The sequence below is a fragment of the Chiloscyllium punctatum genome, chromosome 40 (assembly GCF_047496795.1).
Source record: "Chiloscyllium punctatum isolate Juve2018m chromosome 40, sChiPun1.3, whole genome shotgun sequence".
Classification (NCBI taxonomy): Eukaryota; Metazoa; Chordata; class Chondrichthyes; order Orectolobiformes; family Hemiscylliidae; genus Chiloscyllium; species Chiloscyllium punctatum.
The window spans coordinates 36227959-36252854 of record NC_092778.1 but is presented as its reverse complement, the minus strand read 5'-3'; the positions used below and the strand labels follow the sequence as shown (position 1 = coordinate 36252854).

At 42.3% G+C, this 24896-nt stretch overlaps 1 protein-coding gene across 1 annotated transcript in view; it reads left to right on the top strand.

Annotated features, from left to right (window-relative positions):
• Nucleotides 1-24896, top strand: part of myo15aa (myosin XVAa) — a 147904-nt gene that overhangs the window by 74790 nt on the left and 48218 nt on the right. The window contains 12 exon segments of the mRNA XM_072560280.1: nucleotides 631-822; nucleotides 1233-1345; nucleotides 1597-1688; nucleotides 3161-3284; nucleotides 6714-6778; nucleotides 8243-8410; nucleotides 11690-11771; nucleotides 16007-16163; nucleotides 16526-16619; nucleotides 19861-19999; nucleotides 22847-22968; nucleotides 24037-24096. Of these exon segments, the coding sequence (XP_072416381.1) occupies nucleotides 631-822; nucleotides 1233-1345; nucleotides 1597-1688; nucleotides 3161-3284; nucleotides 6714-6778; nucleotides 8243-8410; nucleotides 11690-11771; nucleotides 16007-16163; nucleotides 16526-16619; nucleotides 19861-19999; nucleotides 22847-22968; nucleotides 24037-24096 (1408 nt within the window).

Sequence of the window (24896 nt, the reverse complement as noted above, 5' to 3'; positions counted from 1 at the left end):
AAAAACAATCCAGGTCTTTTTCGATATATAATTTCAGTTACATCACACGGCAAACATTTGCTATAAATTCAGTGTCTTACAATCTTATTCTCAACAATCTCCTGATGAAGGAGCAGAGCTCTGAAAGCTAGTGCTTCCAAATAAACCTATTGGACCATAACCTGGTTGAGTGATTTTTAACTTTGTAAACCCCAGTCCAACCCAATCTCCAAATCAAAGCAACCATGGTTTCATAGCAGGTGCCAGTGGTGAGATTTTGCTGCTGTCAAATGTATTCTCAAACAATACTGTACCTAAAACACCCCATCCCTATAACAGACATGTGGCTAATCACAGGAAAACTTATTTAATGAACGAATGAGCTACATCTGAAATTACAGGTCTGCCTGTAAATACTCACTTCTATGGACATATACACAAGAACATGTACAGAGAAACATACACTCAGACTCTAACATGCACATATTCACTCATAAAACATATTACACACAGCACACGAATGTACACATAAAGAGATATGGGAACACAATTAGATGCTGTCACCAATACATGAATACACACATTGACACAGAAAAACACACATGCACAAATCACCTACGTGCATAGTAATAATGTTTGATGTTATTACAGGGGTGTGACAGAAGGCTGGCAAGGTTGGTCAGTGGCAAGGAAGAGTAAAGGTGAATGGGCCGAGCTTGGAGGTCATGACTATGCAATGGACCTTGTGTCTGACCTGGAACTCATGACAGATTTCCCAAGGCAGAAATCCTACTTCATCATTTCCTCAGAGGAAAAGTCAAGAAACCAGAAAAACAAAAATGTGTAGGTATTCCAGACCTGAAGGTGCTGAGTGCTGAGGCTGTTCCTGGTTTATAGATGGGATTTTTTTTCTCTCTGATACTGCAAGCAGCTCTATACCTGGTAACAGAGTCCATGTTTTCTATCCATCCATTTTAATGGCAACAGAGTTGGGAACTTCTAAACAGTAGTGCACCCTATCTCTGCTGAGCTCTATGAACTGTCATTGGGTAACTAACAAGACAGTGTCAGGGTTAATATCGCAACTGTATCAAATTTTAAAAAGTGCCCACAGACAGGGCAGACAAGCTATGAAGAAAATTGGGAGATTTGCAGATTGACTTCCAATTGGTTATTTGTGAGTTTCCCAAAGATTGTGGAGCTGGATAGTTTGCCACATGCCTCATTAGTAACTTGTCTTTGTTCCCAAGCAGTGTCTTTGGCCATGGTTTCGACTCCGATGACGATATTCCCTCCCCTCCCGTCACACAGGCCCCCACCTTTATGCCAAACTCAGCTGGACACATTTCAGGATCCACTGGACAAGGTGAGATTGTTTTCGATGAGTTACCTAATGGGGAGTTAATAAAGTTTTAGAAAAGTTAACCCCTCTAAACTGAAACTAGAGCATTAACAATTTCCAGATGTTTCATGAACAAACGTTTAAGGTTTTTCTTGCAATGATTCTAGTTGCTGGTGTGTCTAAGCTGTAGTGATTCTTGCTTTAGGTATTTCTTTCTCTTGACTATTTGTATTCTTCTGATTATTGTTGGAATATTTTGCCTCTGTTTTTGATAGATTCCAATGCCCTCAATGAAAACCGCTCTCAAAAAGGACTTGATCGCTATCTTGATAGCCTGTTTGATCCTGTTTTATCACATGAAAATGGGGTATGAAACTTCAAATTCATTCTAAAAGGAAACATGTCAGTAAAATAGGATGCTCCCTTCCTAAAGGCAGCGAGAATTCAAGAATAAGTAAAAAGGATTCCAGAACACGGGACTCAGTTAAGACTGTGTTACTGAAATTAAGAACCAAGATTAGAAAGATTGTTATCCTGGATAGTAATGGATGGATGAAATGGTCTCCCAGTAAATTCAGTTGAGTTATATCTTTTAACAAAAGGATTGTATGATGAAAACAGGTCCAAGGGTTAGAGACCTAAGTATCTATAAAGATAAATAATGTTGTGAGGATTACAGAATCATGAACATCACAAAAGGGGCTCATAAGGACCTTATAACTGCCCAATTTATTAAAGTTTCTCTTAAAATCTCTGCTGTAGGCTCTGCTATAGCAAAGTAGGGCTACTATCCTCAAAAACAACTTCACTCTAACTTCCTTTTACATTATCTGTGACAATTCTAAATTGATGTTCCCTTGTTAGTGACTCCACAACCAGAGGAATAGTCTTTGCTCATTCATCCTATCAAACCGATACATAACCGAAACTGTTTCCTGTAAGTCTTGCTCTCTTTCAGAGTCCCAGCATCTGTCCTACCACTACAATCTACCATCTCTGCATCATCTTGATGAATTTACACTGTACACACTCCCTTGCTTTTAATGTCCTTTTTATAAAGAGCTCACATGACTATGCACTGTCTCTAAATGTGACCTTAAAAATTAACATTACAAGCTGGGGCAGTCTCTTCTACTGTTACTAAAGTTTCTGGGAATCTTTAACTGGCATTTCCTCATAGAAGGACAAACCCCAACCTTCAACCTTCCTTCTTTACTCTTGTATCCATGACACAAATTTGTAAAGAAGTGTGTGACAATCCCTGAGGCAATGGGATCATGAAGATGGGAGAGTGTCTACAATCAGGGAGATCAGACTAAATAACTTGAATTTGTTTCAGCATTCTTAATTAGTAATGGTGGACTCCTTGTCGTTCTAGAATGTCCATACTGCAAGTGATTTCAAAGGTTACTGTGCTAATAGCTACACTAACAACCAATTTAAGATAATCAGTCAAACTTACAACATGACACATTTGCAAATGTCAGAAGCAATATACATTCATACACACACATCTGTTCTCTACAAAGCAAAAGTTCAAGCCTTCTGCATTTTTTTGAATTACTCAGAAGCTTGTGGAGCCTATAGTTTGCTTTTATATTCTCCTAGCAACACTCCTTGCAAACAGCATTGACTTGTCAACTAATCAGCACTTCTGTGGTCTAAAGTTTTTATGATTGCCTGAAATTGGCCAGTTTTGTGTTTGTTTGAAAGGTTCAATGACATCTCATTTCTCAGTAATATGCAAGTTCTGTACTAAGCCACAATAAGTTAAATAGTGGGCGACATCATACAGTATGTTTTAGTTTATAGCAGTTTTCTTCTCCTTCCAATTTTGAGGATTTGGAGCGATCTTCCGTAGTGTCAGCTCGAATGAAGGGAGGTGGGAAAGTAGGAGCCGGCAATGGATTTGAGACGCAGCAAAATTCTGAGAGACCTACAGACATCCCTGGAGCCCATCAAGGTCAGTATTCTGTGGGGCTGTTTGACAGGACTTGCTTCGGCTTTTTGTTGTGATTGGAGTCAAGCAGTGAACATAGAACATAGAACATGGAACATTACAGCGCAGTACAGGCCCTTCAGCCCTCGATGTTGCGCCGCCCTGTCATAGTAATCTGAAGCCCATCCCACCTACACTATTCCGTGTACGTCCATATGCCTGTCCAATGACTACTTAAATGCACTTAAACTTGGCAAATCTACTACCGTTGCAGGCAAAGCATTCCATACCCTTGCTACTCTCTGAGTAAAGAAACTACCTCTGACATCTGTCTTATACCTATCTCCCCTCACTCTAAAGTTGTGTCACCTCGTGTTTGCCGTCCCCATACTTGGAAAAAGGCTCTCCCTGTCCACCCTAGCTAAACCTCTGATTATCTTGTATGTCTCTATTCAGTCACCTCTCAACCTTCTTTCTAACAAGAACAGCCTCAAGGCCCTCAGAGTTTTCTTGTAAGACATTCCTTCCATACCAGGCAACATCCTAGTAAATCTCCTCTGCACCCTTTCCAAAGCTTCAACATCCTTCTTATACTGCGGTGACCAGAACTGTACACAATACTCCGTGTGGCCGTACCAGTGACTTTTTTTTACTGTAAGTATTACTGCCTGTCACTGTTGCTGACCATAACAAATTTTGTCAGCACCAGTGAGCTCCATTGTTTTACATAGAGCAATGGGAATAAAGGAAAATATGCAAAGCTGTTTATTGAGGAGCCCCAGGTACTTTAGAAGAGAATCACCCGTTTCTCTTTGCCAGACCCTCACTGAGCAGCATTTCCAATCCTAGATGAAAACTGAAAGAACTACGGATGCTGTAAATCAAACAAAAATAGAAGTTGCTGGAAAAGCTCAGCAGGTCTGGCAGCTTCTGTGAAGAGAAATTGAAGTTAATGTTTCGGGTATGGTGACCGTTCCTCAGAGCTGATGGTAGCCAGGAAAATGTTGGTTTATATGCAGATTATTGGGTGGGGAGGGGCTAAGGAATAAATGATAATTGGGGGTAGAGCCCAAAGAGAGCGAAGTTGGACAGACAAAGGAGTTGATAACAATCTGACTGGGAGAATGAATAGCTAATAATGGAGACTGTTAGTGACTAACAATAGGTAGTGTATAATAACAGGCAAAGCCTGGTGTGCATGGTAGGGAACTAGGACGTGGAAGAGTTCAGGCCCTAAAATTATTGAACTTGATATTGAGTCCTGAGGGCTGCAGGGTCCCCAAGAAGAAAATGAGATGTTGTTCTTCTAGCTTGCCCTGAGCTTCACTGGAGCACTACAGCAAGCCTGAGGGAGAGACGTTGGCCAGGGAAGAGGCAATTCCCTCTGCTCCGTTGCCTCTGTAGGGATAGCTCCCCACAAGTCCGCACAGCTCACTTCTACCTCCTTCTGAAAACCCACAGACAGAACTGCCTGGGCAGACCCATTATTTAAGTCTGCTCCTGCCCCACAGAACTCATTCTTTCTACCTTGACTCAGTCGTTTCTTCCTGGTTCTGTCCTTGCCCACTTACGTTCGTGACTCCTCTGATGCTGTACACCAGTTTTGGAATTTTCAGTTTGCAAGCTTCAGCTGCCTCCTCTTTCCCATGGATGTGGAATCCCTTTACACATCCACTCCCCAGCAGAGCTCTTCACTTCTTCCTGGAGCAAAGGCCTGAGCCTTTCCCACCACCACCACCCTCCTCCACTTGGCTGAGCTCATCCTCACCCTCAACCCCTTTTTTAACTCCTCTCATTTTCTTCGGGTCAGAAGGGTGGTCATGGGTACCCACATGGGCCTCAGTAATGCCTGTCTCTCCACAGGGTATGTGGAACATTTCTTGTTCCAGTCCTATTCTGGCCCCCACCCATAACTCTTTCTCTGATATATTGATGATGTCATTGGTGCTGCTTTCCTTTCTCATCCAGAATTGGAAAGGTTCATCAATTTTCCTTTCTGATTTCCATCCTCTCTTGCTTTCATCTGGTCTACCTCTGACTTCTCCCTTCCCTTCCTCGACATCTCTGTTTCCATTTCTGGGGGTAAACTGGCCACTAAAATCCACTATAAACCCACCAACTCCCACAGCTACCTGGACTATATATCCTCATACCTGTTTCCTATAAAGACTCCATTCAATTTTCCCAATTCCTCCATCTCCGTTACATATGTTTCGATGAGGCCAACTTTGACAAGGGGCCACGGAAATGTCCATCTTCTTCCTCAACCAAGGATTCCCCAGCACTGTTGTTGACAGGGCCCTCAACTGGGTCTGATCCATAACATGCAGATCTGCTCTCATTCCCTCTCTTCTCTGCTGCAACAGAGATAGAGTTTCCCTTGTCCTTACCTACCATCCCACCAGCAACCACATCTAGAAGATCATCAGCCTCCATTTCCACCATCTCCAATGAGATGTCACCACCAGACACATGTTTACCTCCCCTCTCTTGTCTGCCTTCTGCAGGGACCATTCCATTTATGACATCATGGTCCACTAGCCCCATAGCACCTTTGTCTGCAACTGCAGAAGGTGTAACACCTGCTGATTTACCTCCTCCCCTCTCAGTGTCAAGGGTCAAACATACCTTCCAGGTAAAGCAACACTTCATCTTCACTTCTCACAGTTTAGTCTACTGCAGTCGCTGCTCACAATATGGTCTCTACATTGGGGAAACGAAGCAAAAACTGGGTGACTGCTCCACAGAACATCTACATTCTGCCTGCTAAAAAGACCCTGAGCTTCCAGTTGCCTGCCACTTTTACACACCACTCTGTTCTCTAGTCAACACCTCTGTCTCGGGCTTGCTGCAGTGCTCCAGCGAAGCTCAGTGCACTTGGGGATCCTATAGCTCTCCACACTCTCCAATATCAAGTTCAATAATTTTAGGGCCTGAACTCCCCCATGTCCTAGCTCCCCGACCACACACACACACACACACACACACACACACACACACATTGTTATCACATTGTCTGCCATTACACATTACCTGTTGTTAACCACTAATCGTTTCCATTAACAGTTGTTCACTCTCCCACTACTTTGTCTATTCAACTATTCTTCTCTCTCTTTGGGCTCTATCCCTACCTATTATTTATACCTTACCCCTCCCTCCGCCCTATCTTCTGCGTATAAAGTGAAATTTTCCAAGTTACCATCAGTTCTGAGGAAGGGTCATTGGACCCGAAAATTTTAATTTTGATTTCTCTCCACATATGCTGCCAAACCTGCTGAGCTTTTTTCAGCAACTTCTGTTTTTGTTTCCAATCCCAGGCCTGTTGTAAACATACATGGAGAAAAAGGAAAGTTGAAAAAGTATAAAATAATGTCGCAGGTTTAATAAAAGAAAAGAGGGTGTTGTTTAGAATGTAATGTGCTTGATACTGTTGTTCTTAATGTTGTTCTTAAGGCTATGACCCTTCACAATTGAATGCCCAGCAGCAAGATTTCATTAACCAGCAAGCCTACCTCCTGGTAAGTTCCAATCTAATCAATCAAAAGGGAGGGGAGTGGAAGATGTATTTAATGGTGACATCATGTTGATAGTGGTGAATAGCCCACATCCTTGTGGAGGGAAGGATGTGGGCATGGGAAACCCAGTAGCAGATCTAGATGGAGGGAAAAGGGTAAGAACAGTGGTGTGGGAAATTAGATACTCATTCTCCAGGGTCACGATAACCATGGTCAGGGAAATCCTTGGTTGGAGAGGGAGGAAGACCAATCACAAATGCTGCTTTGAGGCATTTCAACAGGTGCGGTAGAGATTGAGAAACTGGGAGACTGGAGTGGAGCTGTTACAGAAAACAGGCTGTGAGCAAATATAATTGAATTAACTGTGGGAATCAGTGGGCTCCTAATAAGTACAGTATTTGTAGACACCCAATCGCCATAATGGAGAAAGAAAAATTGACGGAAGAAAAAGTCAAAGGTCGATCGTGTGAAAAGAAGAGAAAGATGGATAATGGAAGCAAACTCAATGAAATTTTCCAGTTTAGACTGAAAGCAGAAAATGGCTGAGATACAGTTAACAATGTACCAGAGAAAGATGAATGAAGAGTCCCCCACCAAACATACTTTCTCCTCCCTTTTCAGAAAGTGACATCCTGTTCTAGTCCTGAAAGCTCATGCTTTTGGGACCTTTCCATACAAAATGATGCAACATCTTATCTCTCTTCAAGATCCAATCCCCTAAGCATTTCTTCCAGGTGAAACAGTCTTTTCATTTTGTAGACTGCTCACAATATAGTCTGCCTTTTGCAGGGAATCATATTGTAGAACACCTCTGTTCAATCCACAAATGTGACCCTTAGCTTCCAGTCACCTGTCACAACCATTCTCTGTTAATCTCACACTGGTCTCTCTATTCTTTGCCTCCAGCAGTGTTCTCATGAAACTCAATATAAAATCAAGGAACAGCACCTCATCTGTCAATCTGCAGACTCCTGCACTCCACCGAAAATTTCAGACCATTGTCTCTGTATCCAGTTTGTTTCCTTACTCCTTACATGTTTGTTGTTTAATCTGTTTTTCCCTTGTTTCTGTTTTTAAATGATAGTTGCTCATAATTCTGCCATTCACATCTCCTCTTCTAGATGTATCCTCCATTTCTTTACTTGCCCCAATACTCCCTTTACCCTTGCACTATCAACTCTTATTACTTAATCGCTCCTGTCTTCCACCCTACCCTTCCCTTTTGTTTCAGTCCCTCCCCACCCCATTTTCATTTACTTAAAACCTGTTACATTTCTAACAATTCTCAGCCCTAATGTAAAGTCCTCAACCTGAAACTTCAGCTCTATTTCCCATTCCAATAATGGTGCCTGACTTGCTGCGTATTTCCAGAATTTGCCAATAATAACTTATTATACTTTTCAGTCTTATCCAAATGTTGTCTTAGTGATTTAAACGATTTGTGTGGTTTCTTGTTTCCACTAACAGGCCCAGCAAATGACCCTGCAGGCCATGACCCTTCAAAACCAAATGACTAGTGCCAGCCCACCCCTCACCAGCCTCAACCGTGATCCTAATGTTGCCATGAAAGCCACCAATAGCACCCAGACTGCACCAGCTACAGCACCCAAACCAAAAGTGGCCTTCCCTCGTCAGGTACGTGTGACTGCATCTGAGAAATGTTACTGTGCATCTGGCTAATTTATTGATGAGTTCCAGCATGGGATATTTCAAAAATATTCACACAGCTTAAACACATGTAGAAACAGAGTCAACAACAGCATCGTCCCCACTGTAATTAGACTTCTGAATGAATCTCTCAAATTTTAAATATAATGTTGATCGTGTTCTTTGTGTACCTTCTCTGTAGCCATAACATTATTTCTTCACTCTGTTTTATTACCCTAACTTTGTATGGTATGATCTGCCTGTAATGCATGCAAAACCTTTCACTGTAACCAGATACTTGTGACAATAATAAAGCAAATGAAAAAAAAAATCACATCACTTGCTTGAGGAATCCAATAATGAATCGGTGTTCCAGTAAAGTTACAGAAACAAAACTAGAAAAGATGGATTTCTCTCTCCTTGGCCATTATATCTCCTTGTTCTGTTCAATTGTCAACAGAGCAATACATAAGTTTCTGTTGAATTCCCTATGTGAAGCACATTTTTATTCTCATTAAAACTAGGGCTGTTAATCCGATGGACTAAAATGGTTTTTCAGCTTTATAACCCTGCATTTCCATAAAGCACTCTCAGCTCAAGCTTTAGGTGCATCAACTTTCTTTTTGAAATGAACCTTAGTCTGAGTGTCCAACAACATCCACCTTATTGTGGCATGATGACTTTTTTTGATTAAAGTTTTGATTTTGAAAAGCAAAACCGTGAGCTCACTACTGAACAGTTTGATCTCATGAGTTGAAGTTAAGGAGAAACAGATACTTATTTGGGGGAGTGTGGTTCAGTGGTTAGCACTGTTACCTCACAACACCAGGGACCGGGTTTGATTCCAGCCTTGGGTGACTGCCTGTGTGGAGTTTGCACATTCTCCATGTGTCTGTGTGGATTTCTTTGGGTGCTCCAGTTTCCTCCCACAATCCAGAGATGTACAGGTTTGGTGAATTGGCCATGTTAAATTGCCCATAATGTTCAGGTGCATTAGTCAGGGATAAATATAAGATTAGTGATTTTTGAGAAGATTTATAGCTCAGGTTGATGATAAGTATGTTTGTTTTCAGACGTTTCATCACCATACTAGATAACATCATCAGTAAGCATCTCCAGTGAAGCACTAGTGGTATGTTCTGCCTCTCTATTTATAGGTCTTGATTTCTTAAGGTGGGTGATGTCACTTCCGATTTTTTTTCAAAGGAAGATAGATGTGTTTATTGATGGAGTTCTGGTTAGAATGCCATGCCTCTAAGAATTTTCATGTGTGTCTTAGGATGTGTGTCTTAGAATGTTTCGCCTGTCCTAGGATGCGTATGTTGTCCCAGTCAAAGTGGTGTCCTTCTTTGTCTGTATGTATAGAAACCTTGTGATAGTGGGTCATGTCTTTTGGTAGCCAGTTGGTGTTCATGTATCCTAGTGGCAAGTTTCCTGCTAGTTTGTTCGATGTAGTGTTTTTCTCATTTCCTGCATGGTATCTTGTATTCTGAAGAATCGGCAGATTGTGTTTATTGGGTACCCGTTTTTCTTGAAAACATTGTATAGATATTTTTCTTCCACTTTTTGCAGTTCTTGGGTGCTGCAGTGTGATGTAGCTCGTTGAAGTAATGTCTTGATGCAGGTTCATTTGTGGGTTTTCGGATGATTGCTTCTGAAATTAAGTATTAATCTGTTTTTCTGCGGATGCTGGTTTGAAGCTCTCTGTTAACTGTACATTCAATTGTCACATCTAGGAATGGGAGTCTGTTGTCATTTTCCTCTGCTTTTGTGAATTTTATGCCTGTCAGGATATTGTTGATGGTGTTGTATGTTTCCTCTCATTTGTTCTGTTTTGTGATGACAAAGGTGTCATCTATGTAGTGGACCCAAAGTTTGGGTTGGATAGATGGGAGGGCAGCTTGTTCAAGTCTCTGCATTACTGCTTCAGCTATGAGCCTGACCTTGGTGATCCCATAGGTGTTCCATTGACTTGTTTGTAAGTTTTGTTATTGAATGTGAAGTGAGTGGTGAGGCACAGGTCCACTAGTTTGAGGATGTCAAAGTTAGAAGAGGATTAAATAATGGTCTCCTTTGACCTTACAGCCCTTTTCCCATCAATTAACATTGATCTGGCCAAGGAAACACTGGCATCACTACTAGGAAAACCAGGACCATAAATACCAGACAGCACCAATCTCATCAGCAAAGACAACATCCTCAAACTATCCTTGGCATCATGGTCACCCATAAACCTACCAAAACACTTGAACAGCGACTAATGAACCTAAAGGATCCATTAGATTACTATCAGCAAAACTAATGTCATTTACAATATACTATGCAAGAACTGTAAAAAATACTACATCGAACAAACTAGCAGGAAACTTGCTACCAGGATACATGAACACCAACTGGCAACCACATGGCCCACTATCACTAGTTTATATACATACAGACAAAGAAGGACACCACTTTGACTGGAACAGCACACACATCCTAGGACAAATGAAACAAAGACACGCATGAGAATTTTTAGAGGCATGGCATTCTCATTCATCTTACACCAGGATCACTTGAAGCATGATATGCTACTAGAAGCAAGCTGTTCATGTATAATTGTTAGCTGCAATAAACATCAATTGGATCCCTCAATATGACAGTATACAGACCAGTTTCTTATGTTATAAAAAATAACATAAACATTGCTATACCAGATAGAAAAAGCAAAATTACATCAATATTCCGGACTGGTTTCTGGAATGAGAGTTATTCAATGATGAGAGGATGAGTAAATTGGATCTATACTGTTTGGAGTTTGAAGAATGTGCTCTGTGACTCTGAATGAGAGGTGATCTCAGTGAAGCATACAATCTTCTGTAAGAGCTTGACATGATAAACACTGAAGTTGTTTCCTGTGGCTGGAGAATTTAGAACATGGACAGCTGTCTCAGGATAAGGAAGCAATCATTTTGGACTGAGATGAGGAGAAATGTTCCCACTCAGAGGTTTGTCACCTTTGAAATTCTCTATTGCAGAGGGTTGTGGATGCATCATTCTTGAGTATATCTAAGGTCACAATAGACCTTTAGTGTCTTGTATGAGTTTTGCACAGTAAGTGGGGAAGTGGAGTTGAAGCAAAAGATCAGTCATGATCATATTGAATGGTGCAGCAGGCTGGAGGGCTGTATGGTCAACTCCTGCTCTTGTTTCTTATGACCTAATTTCAGATTAGACAGACATTGCAGTTGGAATATTGTATTATCATCCATTCTATGTGTTTCACAGACTAATGCTGCCAACAAAGACCCAACCCAGCTGCTGACTCCCCATGATGCTGCCAAAGGGAAGCCACCTGTCAATAGACCCAGTAAGTTATCCACAGAACAAATACCAGTATTTCCTGATGACATAGATAATCACCACTTCAGTGCCACTGTAGACTGACATGGAGCTCAGCGCATTCAGTTATGGATACATGGATTAGAAAGACAGTTGTACCGAGGAGAAAAGAGATTTGTACTTGACATAGAGCAATAGTTGCACCTATAATAGAAAGATAGTTTCATGTAAGATACAGGATAGATCTAGGTAATCCCGTGGCCTCCTGATAGCTGGATGTTCTTTTGAGAACGTCTTTCACTCACTGTGTATTCATGATTTGGAGATGCCGGTGTTGGACTGGGGTGTACAAAATTAAAAATCACACAACACCAGGTTATAGTCCAACAGGTTTAATTGGAAGCACACTAGCTTTCGGAGCGACGCTCCTTCATCAGGTGATTGTGGAGGGCTCGATCATAACACAGAATTTATAGCAAAAATTTACAGTGTGATGTAACTGAAATTATAGATTGAAAAATTGATTGTCTGTTAACCCTTTCATCTGTTAGAATACTGTGATAGTTTCACTTCTTTCATGTGTAAATCAGAAAAACCTTTTTTTTAAGTTGCATTCTCGGGTTAGCTGTTAACAATGGTGATAGCTAGACAATATGCTGAAGGTGTTGGCTCCCTGTGTTCTCTGTCTATGCCATGATGTTTAGATTGATTCTAATCTAAAAAGTGAGATAACAGAGTTTTACATAAATTCATGCAGTTTTTGAGCTCAGAGATCTACATGAACGTATGTAGTTTTTGAGCAAAGTGCAATGTAACTCTGCAAGTACAAATTCACCCCACAAAATATATGTGTGCATGTGGGTCTTTGTCTGTCTGTCTGTGTGTGTGTCTGTCTGTCTGGGGTGGGGGTTGTGAGTGTGAGAAAGTGTATGTGTGTGTGTGTGTGTGTGTGTAGTGAGTGTAGAGTGTCTTAAGTCTGTGAGGGGGTGCATGTGGGAGTGTGTGTGTCTGCGTTTGTGTGTCCGTGTGCGCATTTGTGTGTACCTGTGTCCGTGTGTATGTGAGAGTGTGTGTGTAGGAATATCTGTGTGTGTGTGTGTAGTGCAATGGTGGTCACCTGTAATGTGATGTGAACCCAAGGTCCCGGTTGAGGCCCTCCCTATGGGTACCGAACTTAGCTATCAGCCTCTGCTCGGCCACGTTTCTCTGCTGCCTGTCCCGAAGTCCACCTTGGAGGATGGTCACCCGAAGGTCCGATGTTGAATGTCTTGGACCACTGCAGTGTTCCCCAACTGGGAGGGAACCCTCCTGTCTGTTGATTGTTGTGCGATGCCCATTCATCCATTGTCGTAGCCTTTGCTCGGTTTCCCCAATATACCGTGCCTCAGGGCATCCTTGCCTGCGACGTATAAGATAGACAACGTTGGCTGAGTCACATGAGTACCTGCCATGCACAAGGTGGGAGGTGTTTCCACGCGTAATAGTGGTATCTATGTCCACAACCTGACATGTCTTGCAGCATCCACCGTGACAGGGTTGTCTAAGCCAACGTTGTCTATCTTATACGTTGCAGGCAAGGATGCCCTGAGGCATGGTACATTGGGGAAACTGAGCAAAGGCTACGACAACGGATGAATGGGCACCGCACAACAATCAACAGACAGGAGAGATCCCTCCCAGTTGGGCAACACTTTAGTGGTCCAGGACATTCAGCCTCGGACCTTTAGGTGACCATCCTCCAAGGTGGACTTCAGGACAGGCAGCAGAGAAAAGTGGCCGAGCAGAGGCTGATAGCTAAGTTCAGTACCCATAGGGAGGGCCTCAACCAGGACCTTGGGTTCGTGTCACATTACAGGTGATTACCATTGCACTACACACACACATAGATATTCCTACACACACACACACACACACACACACACTCATATACACATGGACACAGGTACACACAGATGCGCACACAGACACCCACACACACCCTTATAGACACATACACTCCCACACTCACACATGCACCCCCTCACAGACTTAAGACACTGTGTGCACACACACACACACACACACATACACTTTCTCACATTCACAACCCCCACCCCAGACAGACATGCACACATGGAATGCGCTGCCCGTGGGAGTGGTAGAGTCAGATTCATTGGCGACCTTTAAGCGGCATTTGGATAGGTACATGGATGGGTGCTTAATCTAGGATAGAAGTTCGGCACAACATCGTGGGCCGAAGGGCCTGTTCTGTGCTGTATTGTTCTATGTTCTATGTTCTATGTTCTATATATTTTGTGGGGTGAATTTGTACTTGCAGAGTTACATTGCACTTTGCTCAAAAACTGCATGAATTCGTGTAGAACTCTGAGCTCAAAAACTGCATAAATTTATGTAAAACTCTGTTATCTCACTTTTTAGATTAGAATCAATCTAAACATCATGGCATAGACAGAGAACACAGGGAGCCAACACCTTCAGCATATTGTCCAGCTATCACCATTGCTAACAGCTAACCCGAAAATGCAACTTTTAAAAAAAAGGTTTTGTGATTTACACATGAAAGAAGTGAAACTATCACAGTATTCTAACAGATGAAAGGCTTAACAGACAATCAATTTTTCAATGTATAATTTCAGTTACATCACACTGTAAATTTTTGCTATAAATTCTGTGTTACGATCGAGCCCTCCACAATCACCTGATGAAGGAGCCTCGCTCCGAAAGCTAATGTGCTTCCAATTAAACCTGTTGGACTATAACCTAGTGTTGTGTGATTTTTAACTCACTATGTAAGTTGACAGCATTAACTGGGCCAAAGAAAAGGGTGCAATCTGTATATACTTCCAAACATTTCTGTTAGGGAATAATGTTTCATCTGAACAAGTTTCCCACATTAGCATGAGTGTCTGAAATATTATTTTAAAGTGAAATGTTATTTATCATTTTGTATTTATGGAAGAAGAATCTTTGCAATTCAGACAGCTTCTGTCGTGTACGCTGTGGAAGAAATTTCACACAGCCAGAGCCACCATGTCTGCACTCTGGCACAGCAGGTCGCACTCAGCTTCAGTAAATTGTCACAACACATTGGCTATTCAAACTGTGGCAAGAAATGCGTTGCTAAGGTGCTGCCTTTCCGGCTCTAACGCTTTTCATTCAACCAGGCTCATTAGTTTGAGCAAGAATCTATTGTCCCTCGCCTAGCTGTAATGAATGTCAAACAGTCTTCTAGGAGGGTGGCCATGATCTGAAGAATGATGGGTTTTATCCATGAACTGATACAGCTTGGGCAGGGGCTTGGGCAGTGGATTGATGGGGTGGGGGTGTGAGGTGTGGATTGATGAGGTGTGGATTGATGGGGTGGGGCTTTGAGCCTTGGATTGATGGTGGTGGGGCTTTGAGCTGTGGATTGACAGGGTGTGAGTTGGTGGATTGATGGAGGGGGGGCTGTGGGGTGACTGGGTAGGGCTGTGAGCTGTGGATTGATAGGTTGGGGCTGTGAGTCACCGATCACCTAAACATCTGTGTTCTGGACATTTGGGCCTGTCAACATGGGTGTTCTCAATACTGTGTTGACAGATACATGAACATACATGATAATATGGGTAGATATCCCATATCTCTCTTATTTAATATCATCAGAAAATTGGACAAATTCACGAAGCTGTCTGCCCATCAATCCTCAACTATATATCCAAAATAATCCTATCAATGTATCATATAACTTCTTCCACCTAAGGGAAGGCCCAGCACAGAACAAATAGCATGGGGTCCTGGCATTACTGCTGTTGTGCCCAACCATAAGGTGTTTTGTGGACTTTGAGGTCCACAATACAAATGTTCTGTTTCATAGAGCTGACATCCCTTAATTGATCAGTCATAAGTTAATTAAAAAGATGCTGCTGCATTTTATTTGGAATCAATTCTGCTGTATGGGTAATCCAGTGACTCCTGTCCCAGTGCCACAGAATTATACACAAGCGTTCATTCTCCATGCAAGACTAAAGGCAGGAACTCAAAAGTGGGCAATGTTAAATCTCACTGCGCTGTTGTTGCCCCTGGGCAGAAGAAACATGGCACTGCCTTTATCCAATACCAGCTAAGATGAAAATTCACAAGGAAGTTCTCACGTACCTTAAATTCTAATACCACAACATTAGTTAATGCCATGACACTAATGTGCCTCCTCATTTCCATTGTTGGAAATATATTACAGATAATACCATACGTGTTTATAGTATTGATTCTTCCCCTAAAATACAGGTGCTGCTGAAACCCCAAAACCCAAAGTTACAATACAAGATCCTGTGCGTCACACCACACTTAATTCGGAGCACTTTCCAGAGCCAACACACAACATCAAGGATATCATCAGACAATATGAACAACCATCAACTCAGAAGAAAACTGGGCTAATCAGGTAAAACTAAGTGCACCTTGTAAATATTGCAAGGGCCGCAAAGCAGAAGGATGTAGCTTGGTACCCATAATTCCACGGGTGGCAATCTATAACAATCATACCATAAGGGAAGAAAGCTAGAAAGAAAGCATAGAGAGGGTGGGAGTCGATTTAGTTGACTGATATTTTCTCAAACAATAAGGACTGGGATCAAATTTGTTCTATTGGAGGGGACAATGGACCAGATTTCTTTAACCTAGAGCTGACAAAAGTCCAAACAGATCTGTGGTTCTTAGTGGAATACAAGAATTCAACCATGACTTAAAATTGTAATAAACTTAGTGTATGGATAAGATTAAATACTTGTGTTTCCCTGTTGTCAGAAAAGAAGGTGGTAAAATATTTGCCAAGAAAATGGACCCTCATGAAGAGGCAATGTTTATCTTGCAACGACAGATAATACCACATGTCTCCCAGGTAATACATCAAATTAATGAGTAGAACTTCTGAAAAATGCTCTGTTTCAGTTTCAAACTAGAGGAATAAGGTATGTGAAAACCTCTGCATGGCTGTTCTCTGCCTGCTTTATGTTCACATGGAACTTTTGGTACGTTCTTTGAGGGAATTGGCAGAATGTTTGTTTCAACTGTAAGAGGCACAGAAATATCAGCAACTTTCAACAGACAGTCATCATATGTGTGAGCCACCTGAGTTAGGGTGACCACATGCTGCTTTTCAAGCTGCTTAAAGGACATGATTAAAAGGAACAACTTTAGCAGTAAAACATACAAAGTATTATTCTGCTGCAAAATAACTAATAGCTGTGAATAGGTTTGGTGGTTAATCCCAAATTACTGTTTTGCAATACTTACTTAATGATTATCAACTTCTTGAAATTTCAATGGTTAGAAGAAAGAAGAAATTGCTGTCTTTCTTAAAGTGCTTTTTGCTTCCAGTCAATTGCTGGTTTTTGAATTTACTTTAACCAATTGTATCACAATTTAGATATGATTTAGAAATAAAGTACATGGCTTTTATCTGAATAGATAGGGGATACAATAAAATCAGCACACGTTTCAGGAGCATTTGCAGCCCATGTCTATCAGGAGTGGTGGGTGGTCTGGGAGTTAGGCTGCAAGATTCCTGGAGATCTGTTTGAGAAAGGTCTTTCATCCATCTTCGGCATGGTTCCTAACACCATAGGGTGTTTTTAAAAATTATTTATTCATTTTGTGGGATGTGGGTACCACTGGCTGACCAGCATATTGTCCATCCCTAGTTGCCCTTGAGAAGGTGGTGGTGGGCTGCTTTCTCAAACCACTGCAGTCCACCTGCAGTGGGTTGATCCACAATACCATTAGGGAAGGAATTCCAGGATTTTGACCCAGCGACGGTGAAGGAACAGCGATCTATTTCCAACTCAGGTTGGTGAGTGGCTTGGAGGGAAACTTGAAGATGGTGTTCCTATATATTTGCTGTCCTTGTCCTTCTAAATGGAAGTGGTTGTGGAAGGTGCTGTCTGAGCATCTTTGGTGAATTTCTGCAGTGCATCTAGTAGATAGTACACACTGCTGCTACTGAGCGTCAGTGGTGGAGGGAGTGAATGTTTGTGAATGTAGTGCCAACCAAACGGGCTGCTCTGTCCTGGATAGCATCAAGCTTTTTGAGTGTTGTTTGGGCTGCATTAATCCAGGCAGGTGGGAAGTATTCCGTCACACTCCTGACTTGTGCCTTATAGATGGTGGACAGGCTTTCAGGAGTCAGGAGGTGAGTTACTTGCCACAGTATTCCTAGCCTCTAGCCTACTCTTGTAATCACTGTGTTCGGTGAGTCCAGTTGAGTTTCGGATCAATGATAACTCCCAGGATGTTGATTGTGAGGATTCAGTGATGGTAACACCACTGAATGTCAAGGTGGTTAGATTGACTCATACTGATGATGATCATAGCCTGGCATTTGTGTGGCATGAATGTTATTTTCCATTTGTCAGCCAATGCCTGGATATTGTCCAGATCTTGTTTCATTTGGACATGGACTGCTTCAGTGTCCAAGGAGTCAGGAATGGTGCTGAACATTGTGCAATCATCATGTGACCAGGAAATTCCTCAGTCCCAGCCTGTGGTAGACTGATAAGTAAAGTTAGATCACATGGGATTCAGGGAGCACTTGCCAATTGGATACAAAATTGGCTTGATGGTAGGAGAGAGAGTGTAGTGATGGAGGGTTGTTGTTTGGACTGGAGGCCTGTGACCAGCAATGTTCCGCTGGGATTGATGCTGGGTTCACTGTTGTTTGTCATTTATATAAACAATTTGGATGAGAATTTAGGAGGCATGGTTCGTAAATTTGCAGAGGATACCAATATTGGTGGTACAGTTGCCTCTGAAGACGATTATCTAAGAATACAAAGGGGTCTTGATGATTTGGGCCAATGGCTTGAGGTGTTTAAGTTGGATAAATGCAGTGTATTGAATTCACCATCAAGGGCAGGACATATACAGTTTATGGTAGGGCCCTAGATAGTTTGGTGAACAGGGACACCCCGGAGTTTAGGTACATAGTTCTTTGAAAGTTGCTTCGCAGGTGGACAGGGTGGTTCAAAAGGCATGTAACACATTTACCTTCATTGCTCAGATCACTGAATATAAGGGTTGGGATGTCATGTTCAGGTTGTACAGAACGTTGGTGAGGTCACTTTTACAGTACTGCATATAGTTCTGATCATCCTGCTATAGGAAAGATATTAATCAGTTGGAGAGGATTCCGAAAAGATTTACCAGGATGTTGTCAGGACTGTAGGGTTTGGGTTCTAAGGAATGGCTGGATAGGCTGGGATCTTTTTCACTGGAACCTAGGACGTTGAGCGGTGACCTTACAGATGTTTATAAAATCAGGAGGGACATAGATAAGGTGAATAACAAAGGTCTATTCCCTAAGGTAGGAGAGCACAAAACTAGGGGGGGCAAAGATTTAGGAGGAATGTGAAGCATAACGTTTTCACTCTGAGAGTAGCTCGTGTGGAATGAAGTGGTAGATGCAGGTACAGTACTACATTTAAAAGACATTTGGATAGGTAGATGAATAGGAAAGTTTAAGAGGGATTTGGGCCAAATGCAGGCAAGTGGGACTGGTTTAGTTTGGGAAACTTGGTTGGCATGGACAAGTTAGACAAGGGTTTACTTCCGTGCTGTACAACTCTATGACTCTAAGCTGTTAAATCAGGAGGCAAGCACACTAGCTCACCTGGAGTGCCAGTTTTCACCCAGAAGGAAGTCTACAGATGAGGATTTGCTGGTGTGTAAGCTTCCAGCACAGCAACTGGCTGGACCTCTGCTGCTTTATTTTCTCACAGGATGTGGGCATAGCTGCCTAAGCCAGCACTTAGTGCCCATCCCTACTTTCCCTCAAGAAGGTATTGGAGAGCAACCTTCTTGAGCCTCTGCAGTCCATGTGATGTAAGTAAACAGCATGTTAGTTGCCCCATGTCCCCATCCCCACTCTTCCCAACCCAACAGCCTTGCCCCAACAATCCCACTAACAGGACAAGTACATCACTTGTCACAATGCGATAGCACACTGATGGGGAAAGTACCAAGAACGATGGGCCATCATGAATGAGGATGTATCCTTCCACCAATTGTTCTGAAGAGGAAGGGGGTGAATTGGTGAAAATTAAATTGGATAAGATTTTGTTATTGTTCCTATTTTACTGAAACAGAAGCCAGCACCTGCACTGTCAAGGGATAAGAATTCCAAAGAAGCCGTTGCCATGGTGAAGCCTGTCAGTGGCGTGACACAGAAGAGCAGCACCCGACCAGTGCCAGCTGTCTCTGCCAGGCACCCTGTGTTCTCGGGAGGTCAGTGACCAGGATACAGCTCTATTCACTTTAGATGAAGTAATTGTCATTCTTGAACCCCTGTGGTTTACAATGACACAGCCCCTGATTAAGCACGCAAAACCTTTTTGCATGAAGTGAAACCACACAATGAAGGATGGGACAGTGGGTGATACTGAGTCGATTCCCTCCTCAGTCAGTTCTCAATTGGAGTGGCATCAAACTGACTAGATGCAAACTGTATCTGGATGTTTTATCATCTTCCCTATTAAGAAACTAAAAGCCGTGCACAAAGAATGCACTTAATAGATGTGTCTTTTCATGACTGGATATCCCATTATTGTTATCACATATCATTCAGTCAATCTGAGGTTATGCAGTCATTTGGATCACCAGTGCTGTGGAATTGGGATGAACTGGTCTGTGACTGGAAATAAAAATTGAAGTGATGTAAAATAAGCTGCAACCAACTCTATCTCACAAAAACATTACATGTGCCCTTCATTGTAATGCTGTACTCCCTGACCTTTGCGGTATCAAAATATTTAATGCAGAAAGGACTTTTGGGATAAGGGAAGTGACAGTAGAAGGAAAGGGACAGCCCCAGTGTTGCTCCTGTCCCATATCCTGGCTGCAGCTCCCAGGATTCTAGCCCAACAGGCTCCCTAGAGCCCTAGGCCCTAGTTAATGGTCTCTGATACCTCCTGTTCCTGCCCCCTGTCACTTTTACATATAATTCCTACATATCACATATACTTTACTTTCCAGTTATCACCTGGATTAAAGTATGATGGCAAAGATTGGACTTGCAGTCCCTCTAGAATAGAGGATTAAGGAGTAATCTAATTGAGGTGTTTAAGCTAAATGAAGGAATTGATGTGAGAGATAGAGAGAAACTATTTCCTCTGATGGGGCCCAAGGTAACATGACCTTAAAATTAGAGCTCAACAGAACAGATATAATGTCAGGAAGCAGTTATTCAGACACAAAATAATGGAAATGTGGAACACTCTCCCTTAAATAACTGCTGAGACTGAGAGAAAAAAGAAGATTTCAAAAATGAGACTTTTAGGTTCTACTGGGTAAGGGAAACCAAAATGGGACGATGAAGTTGAGACACAGATCAGCCCATGATCTGACTGAATGCTCAAAGAAGCTTAAGGGTTTGAAAGGCGTCCTGTTGTTCCTGTGTTCCTCCCATGTCTAATTTACAGCTCGCACATGACTATTAAGCTGTGGGCTTTGTGCTGATTTCCAATCACACCTGAATGCTGATCTGCAGCTGTGGTGATAAACCTCCCCCAACTAGCAGCCCACTCATCACCCTGTAACACTGAAATAGCAAATTGTTGTGGTGTGCTGCACCTTGCACTGAACACATTGTTGCAGAAGGAGAAACATAATGATCATGCTACGTTTTCAGAGAAAGAGTCTGATGTGACCAAGCTCCTTGCAGCTGCTCACTTGACTGGGGCAAGGCTTCATACTGTCACCATTCAGTCACGAGACACTGTGCAGTCACATGGCTCATCAATGCTAGTGGAGTTAGAACGAACTTGGAATAAAAATTGAAGCAATGTAAAATGAGCTGCTACTAACTCCGTCTCTCAAAATCAAGATAAATGCTCTTCAGCATTGTAAGGCTGTATCAGCTGCCCTTTGAGGGTATCAAAATGTTTAGTGCAGAAGGGGACTGCTGGGGTAAGGGAAGGGGCAGTGGATGTTAAGTAAGAGATCACACCACCTGCAGCTTGTACTTCATACAGTACAGGTACTGTGCAGTGAGGATGAAGTCGGTTTTGGCATCAATCAGGATAACCTGAATGGATTCAGTATTGCCAACTTCAATGACCTCGGTAACTGCCACGCCTTCATTCAGAATACCATCTCGTCTAAAGTAGCTAAACCTGATGCTCGACAGTTCTTTGAAACTCTTCCTCTTATGGGCCAAACTGTGCCACCAGAGGGAGCAAAGTGTATTAGTGTTTATGCTGCAGTGCGTTTGGTATTGTGCATGAATAGCTGGAAGTGTGCGGAAGCTGTGAGATCAGTGTGTGAGGCTTGCAGCTGTGATCAGTGTGAAAGTGACGTGCAGCATGTGACTGTTAGACCTGAGTTCTGATTGCTCGAAATCGTTGATGGGTGAATGGTGGAGGTGTGGTACATTAAGCATTGTGTGGGGTTGGCAGTGTAGTGGGTACAAGATGGCATTTTAAGATACATTCTCTAACATTATCCATTTGTGTGAGATCATTTAACATTTTCTGGGACTTCAGGTATCATGATCTTCATGGCTATCCACTTCCAGATTATTACAAAGTATCTGTCTGGAGGGCCTCCTGGACCCTTTACACAAGGTGATATCTTTCCCCGTTCTACCTCCTGTACTGGAGAACCTGGGAACCTACTCTGGGATATTGTTCCATTGATCCTAATTCTTCTTTCTAAGAACCACTTACACAGGTATTTCCAAGATGCAGGCCCATTTTAAGAAGCGCAGGATTGCTTTATTTAGTGCTAACTTCACACAAATTTGAGGGCCTTGCTCAGCATGAGGACTTTCAACAGTCAGTTAATGTTAAGGCATGCCATAATCATGCAGATGAGGTGACATTTACTTGATACCTATATCATTTCCACTGAGTGCAGGCTAATTGTGTGCCACGGTCTTTGTATCCAATAATGATCTGATCCAAATTTTAGTCTCAACTCATTTCAGAACCTTGCAGTGCACAAAAATTGCTTGCAACGTTTCCCTGACAACACTTTAAAGTAATCAGTGTACTATGTAGGCTGTGACACAGCCTGAGTGACATGAAGAAACTAAATGAAAGCATATTCTTTCTTTCTTCCACTTGCACCTCCCAGCATCAATTTCCCGAGAGCTGACAGGAGAAGATGAGAGGATCCAGACACAGCTCCATGGGCAGCCCTCTGAAGGATACTACACCTATAGCAAAATGCCCTGCGACCTCTGTATCCGCAAAGAGGTACTAGAATATAAATGGTTATTCAAATCCAGAATGGTTGAAAAAGATGACAATATCCAGAAAAACAAACGTTCAAAGTACTTGCCTCATATCAAATGAAGTTGGAAGGTATGGAGTGGAATATGGGTGGATCATAACCTGAGCTGCAGCTTTATCCAAACTATAATAGGTCTCAGACCCTGAACTCTTTGCATTTTGGTTTGGGTGTGGGCCCAACAAGCAATGAGCTAAAAATGTGTTGCTGGAAAAGCGCAGCAAGTCAGGCAGCATCCAAGGAGCAGGAGGATCGACGTTTCAGGCATGAGCCCTTCTTCAGGAAGGGCTCATGCCCGAAACATCGACTCTCCTGGTCCTTGGATGCTGCCTGACCTGCTGCGCTTTTCCAGCAACACATTTTCAGCTCTGATCTCCTGCATCTGCAGTCCTCACTTTCTCCAACAAGCAAGGAGTTGACCTGGAGTGCAACAAGAGGGACCATAGAAGTGGGGGATGCAGAGACTACATAGGGGGATGGAGGGTAGGTAGAAATGGAGAATAGGGTACTGGAGAATGGATACCAGGGTGTTCGTCCTAAGGGGCTGATATTAAGCTTGTTAGAAAAGAGCTGTCTGCTATATCCCCTGTTATTACCAGGCTACAGTCTGTGGTTCTTAAATCACAGCTCAGTCAGACAATGTGCTAAGTAGAAGAGGGGTTGCGTGAGAGATTAAATACTAAAAGAAAACCCAAAGAACTGCAGATGCTGGCAATTAGAAACAGAAACAGCAATTGCTAAGAAAACTCAGCAAATCTGGAAGCATCTCTGAAAAAACAGCAGCGTTAATATTTCATATCCAGTGACTCTTCTTCAGAACGACCCATTCTGAAGAAGGATCTCTGGACCTGAAATGTTAACTCTGCTTTCTTTCCACAGATGCCGCCAGACCTGCTGAGTTTTCCCAGCAATTTCTGTTTTGTATATGAGCGATTACATTTGTGAAACACATTCCTGTGCTCAGTTTAGTAAAGTCAGCAATATATATTCCTGTTCATTCCACTTCATATTGTATTTTTCTCCCCCTGCTTCAGGTATTTTATCCCAAGGAGAGTTTCCACAGCCCGGTGATACTGGATCTTATTTTCAGACAGGTGCGGAAATTAATGGACACTCAAATTCTTCCAGAGAAAGGATGTTAATTGTGGAACAATTTCTCCTCAGATCTCAGCCTTTGCATGGGTTAGCTCAGTATCACTGTTCCCTAGCTCACTTCTGAATGTAGGTACTGCTTTTGAGAGGTGCCTTTTGTGAGTATTCATTATTGTGCCTGCCTCCCTGCAATCCATCCAGCTTTCAGTACTCAGTCATATGACATACAATCCCATCATAAAGCGCATTGTTCATTCCTAGGATAACTTATATATATAGAATATAGAACGTTATAGTGCAGTACAGGCCCTTCGGCCCTCGATGTTGCACCGACCTATGAAAAGTTCTAAGAAAGCGGCAATTTTTTTAAAATTTAAAAATGTATAGCATATAAAAACTTGTATATTTTTATGAAAACACAAACATGACTCGTAAACTGTTTTAAATTCTATGCCTTTTATTAAGGATAGATTTCAGGACCCCCTTATTGCTGACGATTATTCCCATATCTTGAGATTTTCCCCCAGTTCAGCTTTGTTTTCTTTTCTGCTCTCAAAAACATTCAATAACTGTGTTGCTTTCATCACAACAGTATATCAGATATAATTGAGCATGAGAAGCTTTTCTTGATTGGAGTGATTATTTTTATTGATTCACGAGATGTGGGCCAGTATTCATTGTGGCACAGTGGTTAGCACTGTTGCCTCACAGCGCCAGAGACCCGGGTTCAATTCCTGCCTCAGGTGACTGACTGTGCGGAGTTTGCACATTCTCCCCATGTCTGCATGGGTTTCCTTCGAGT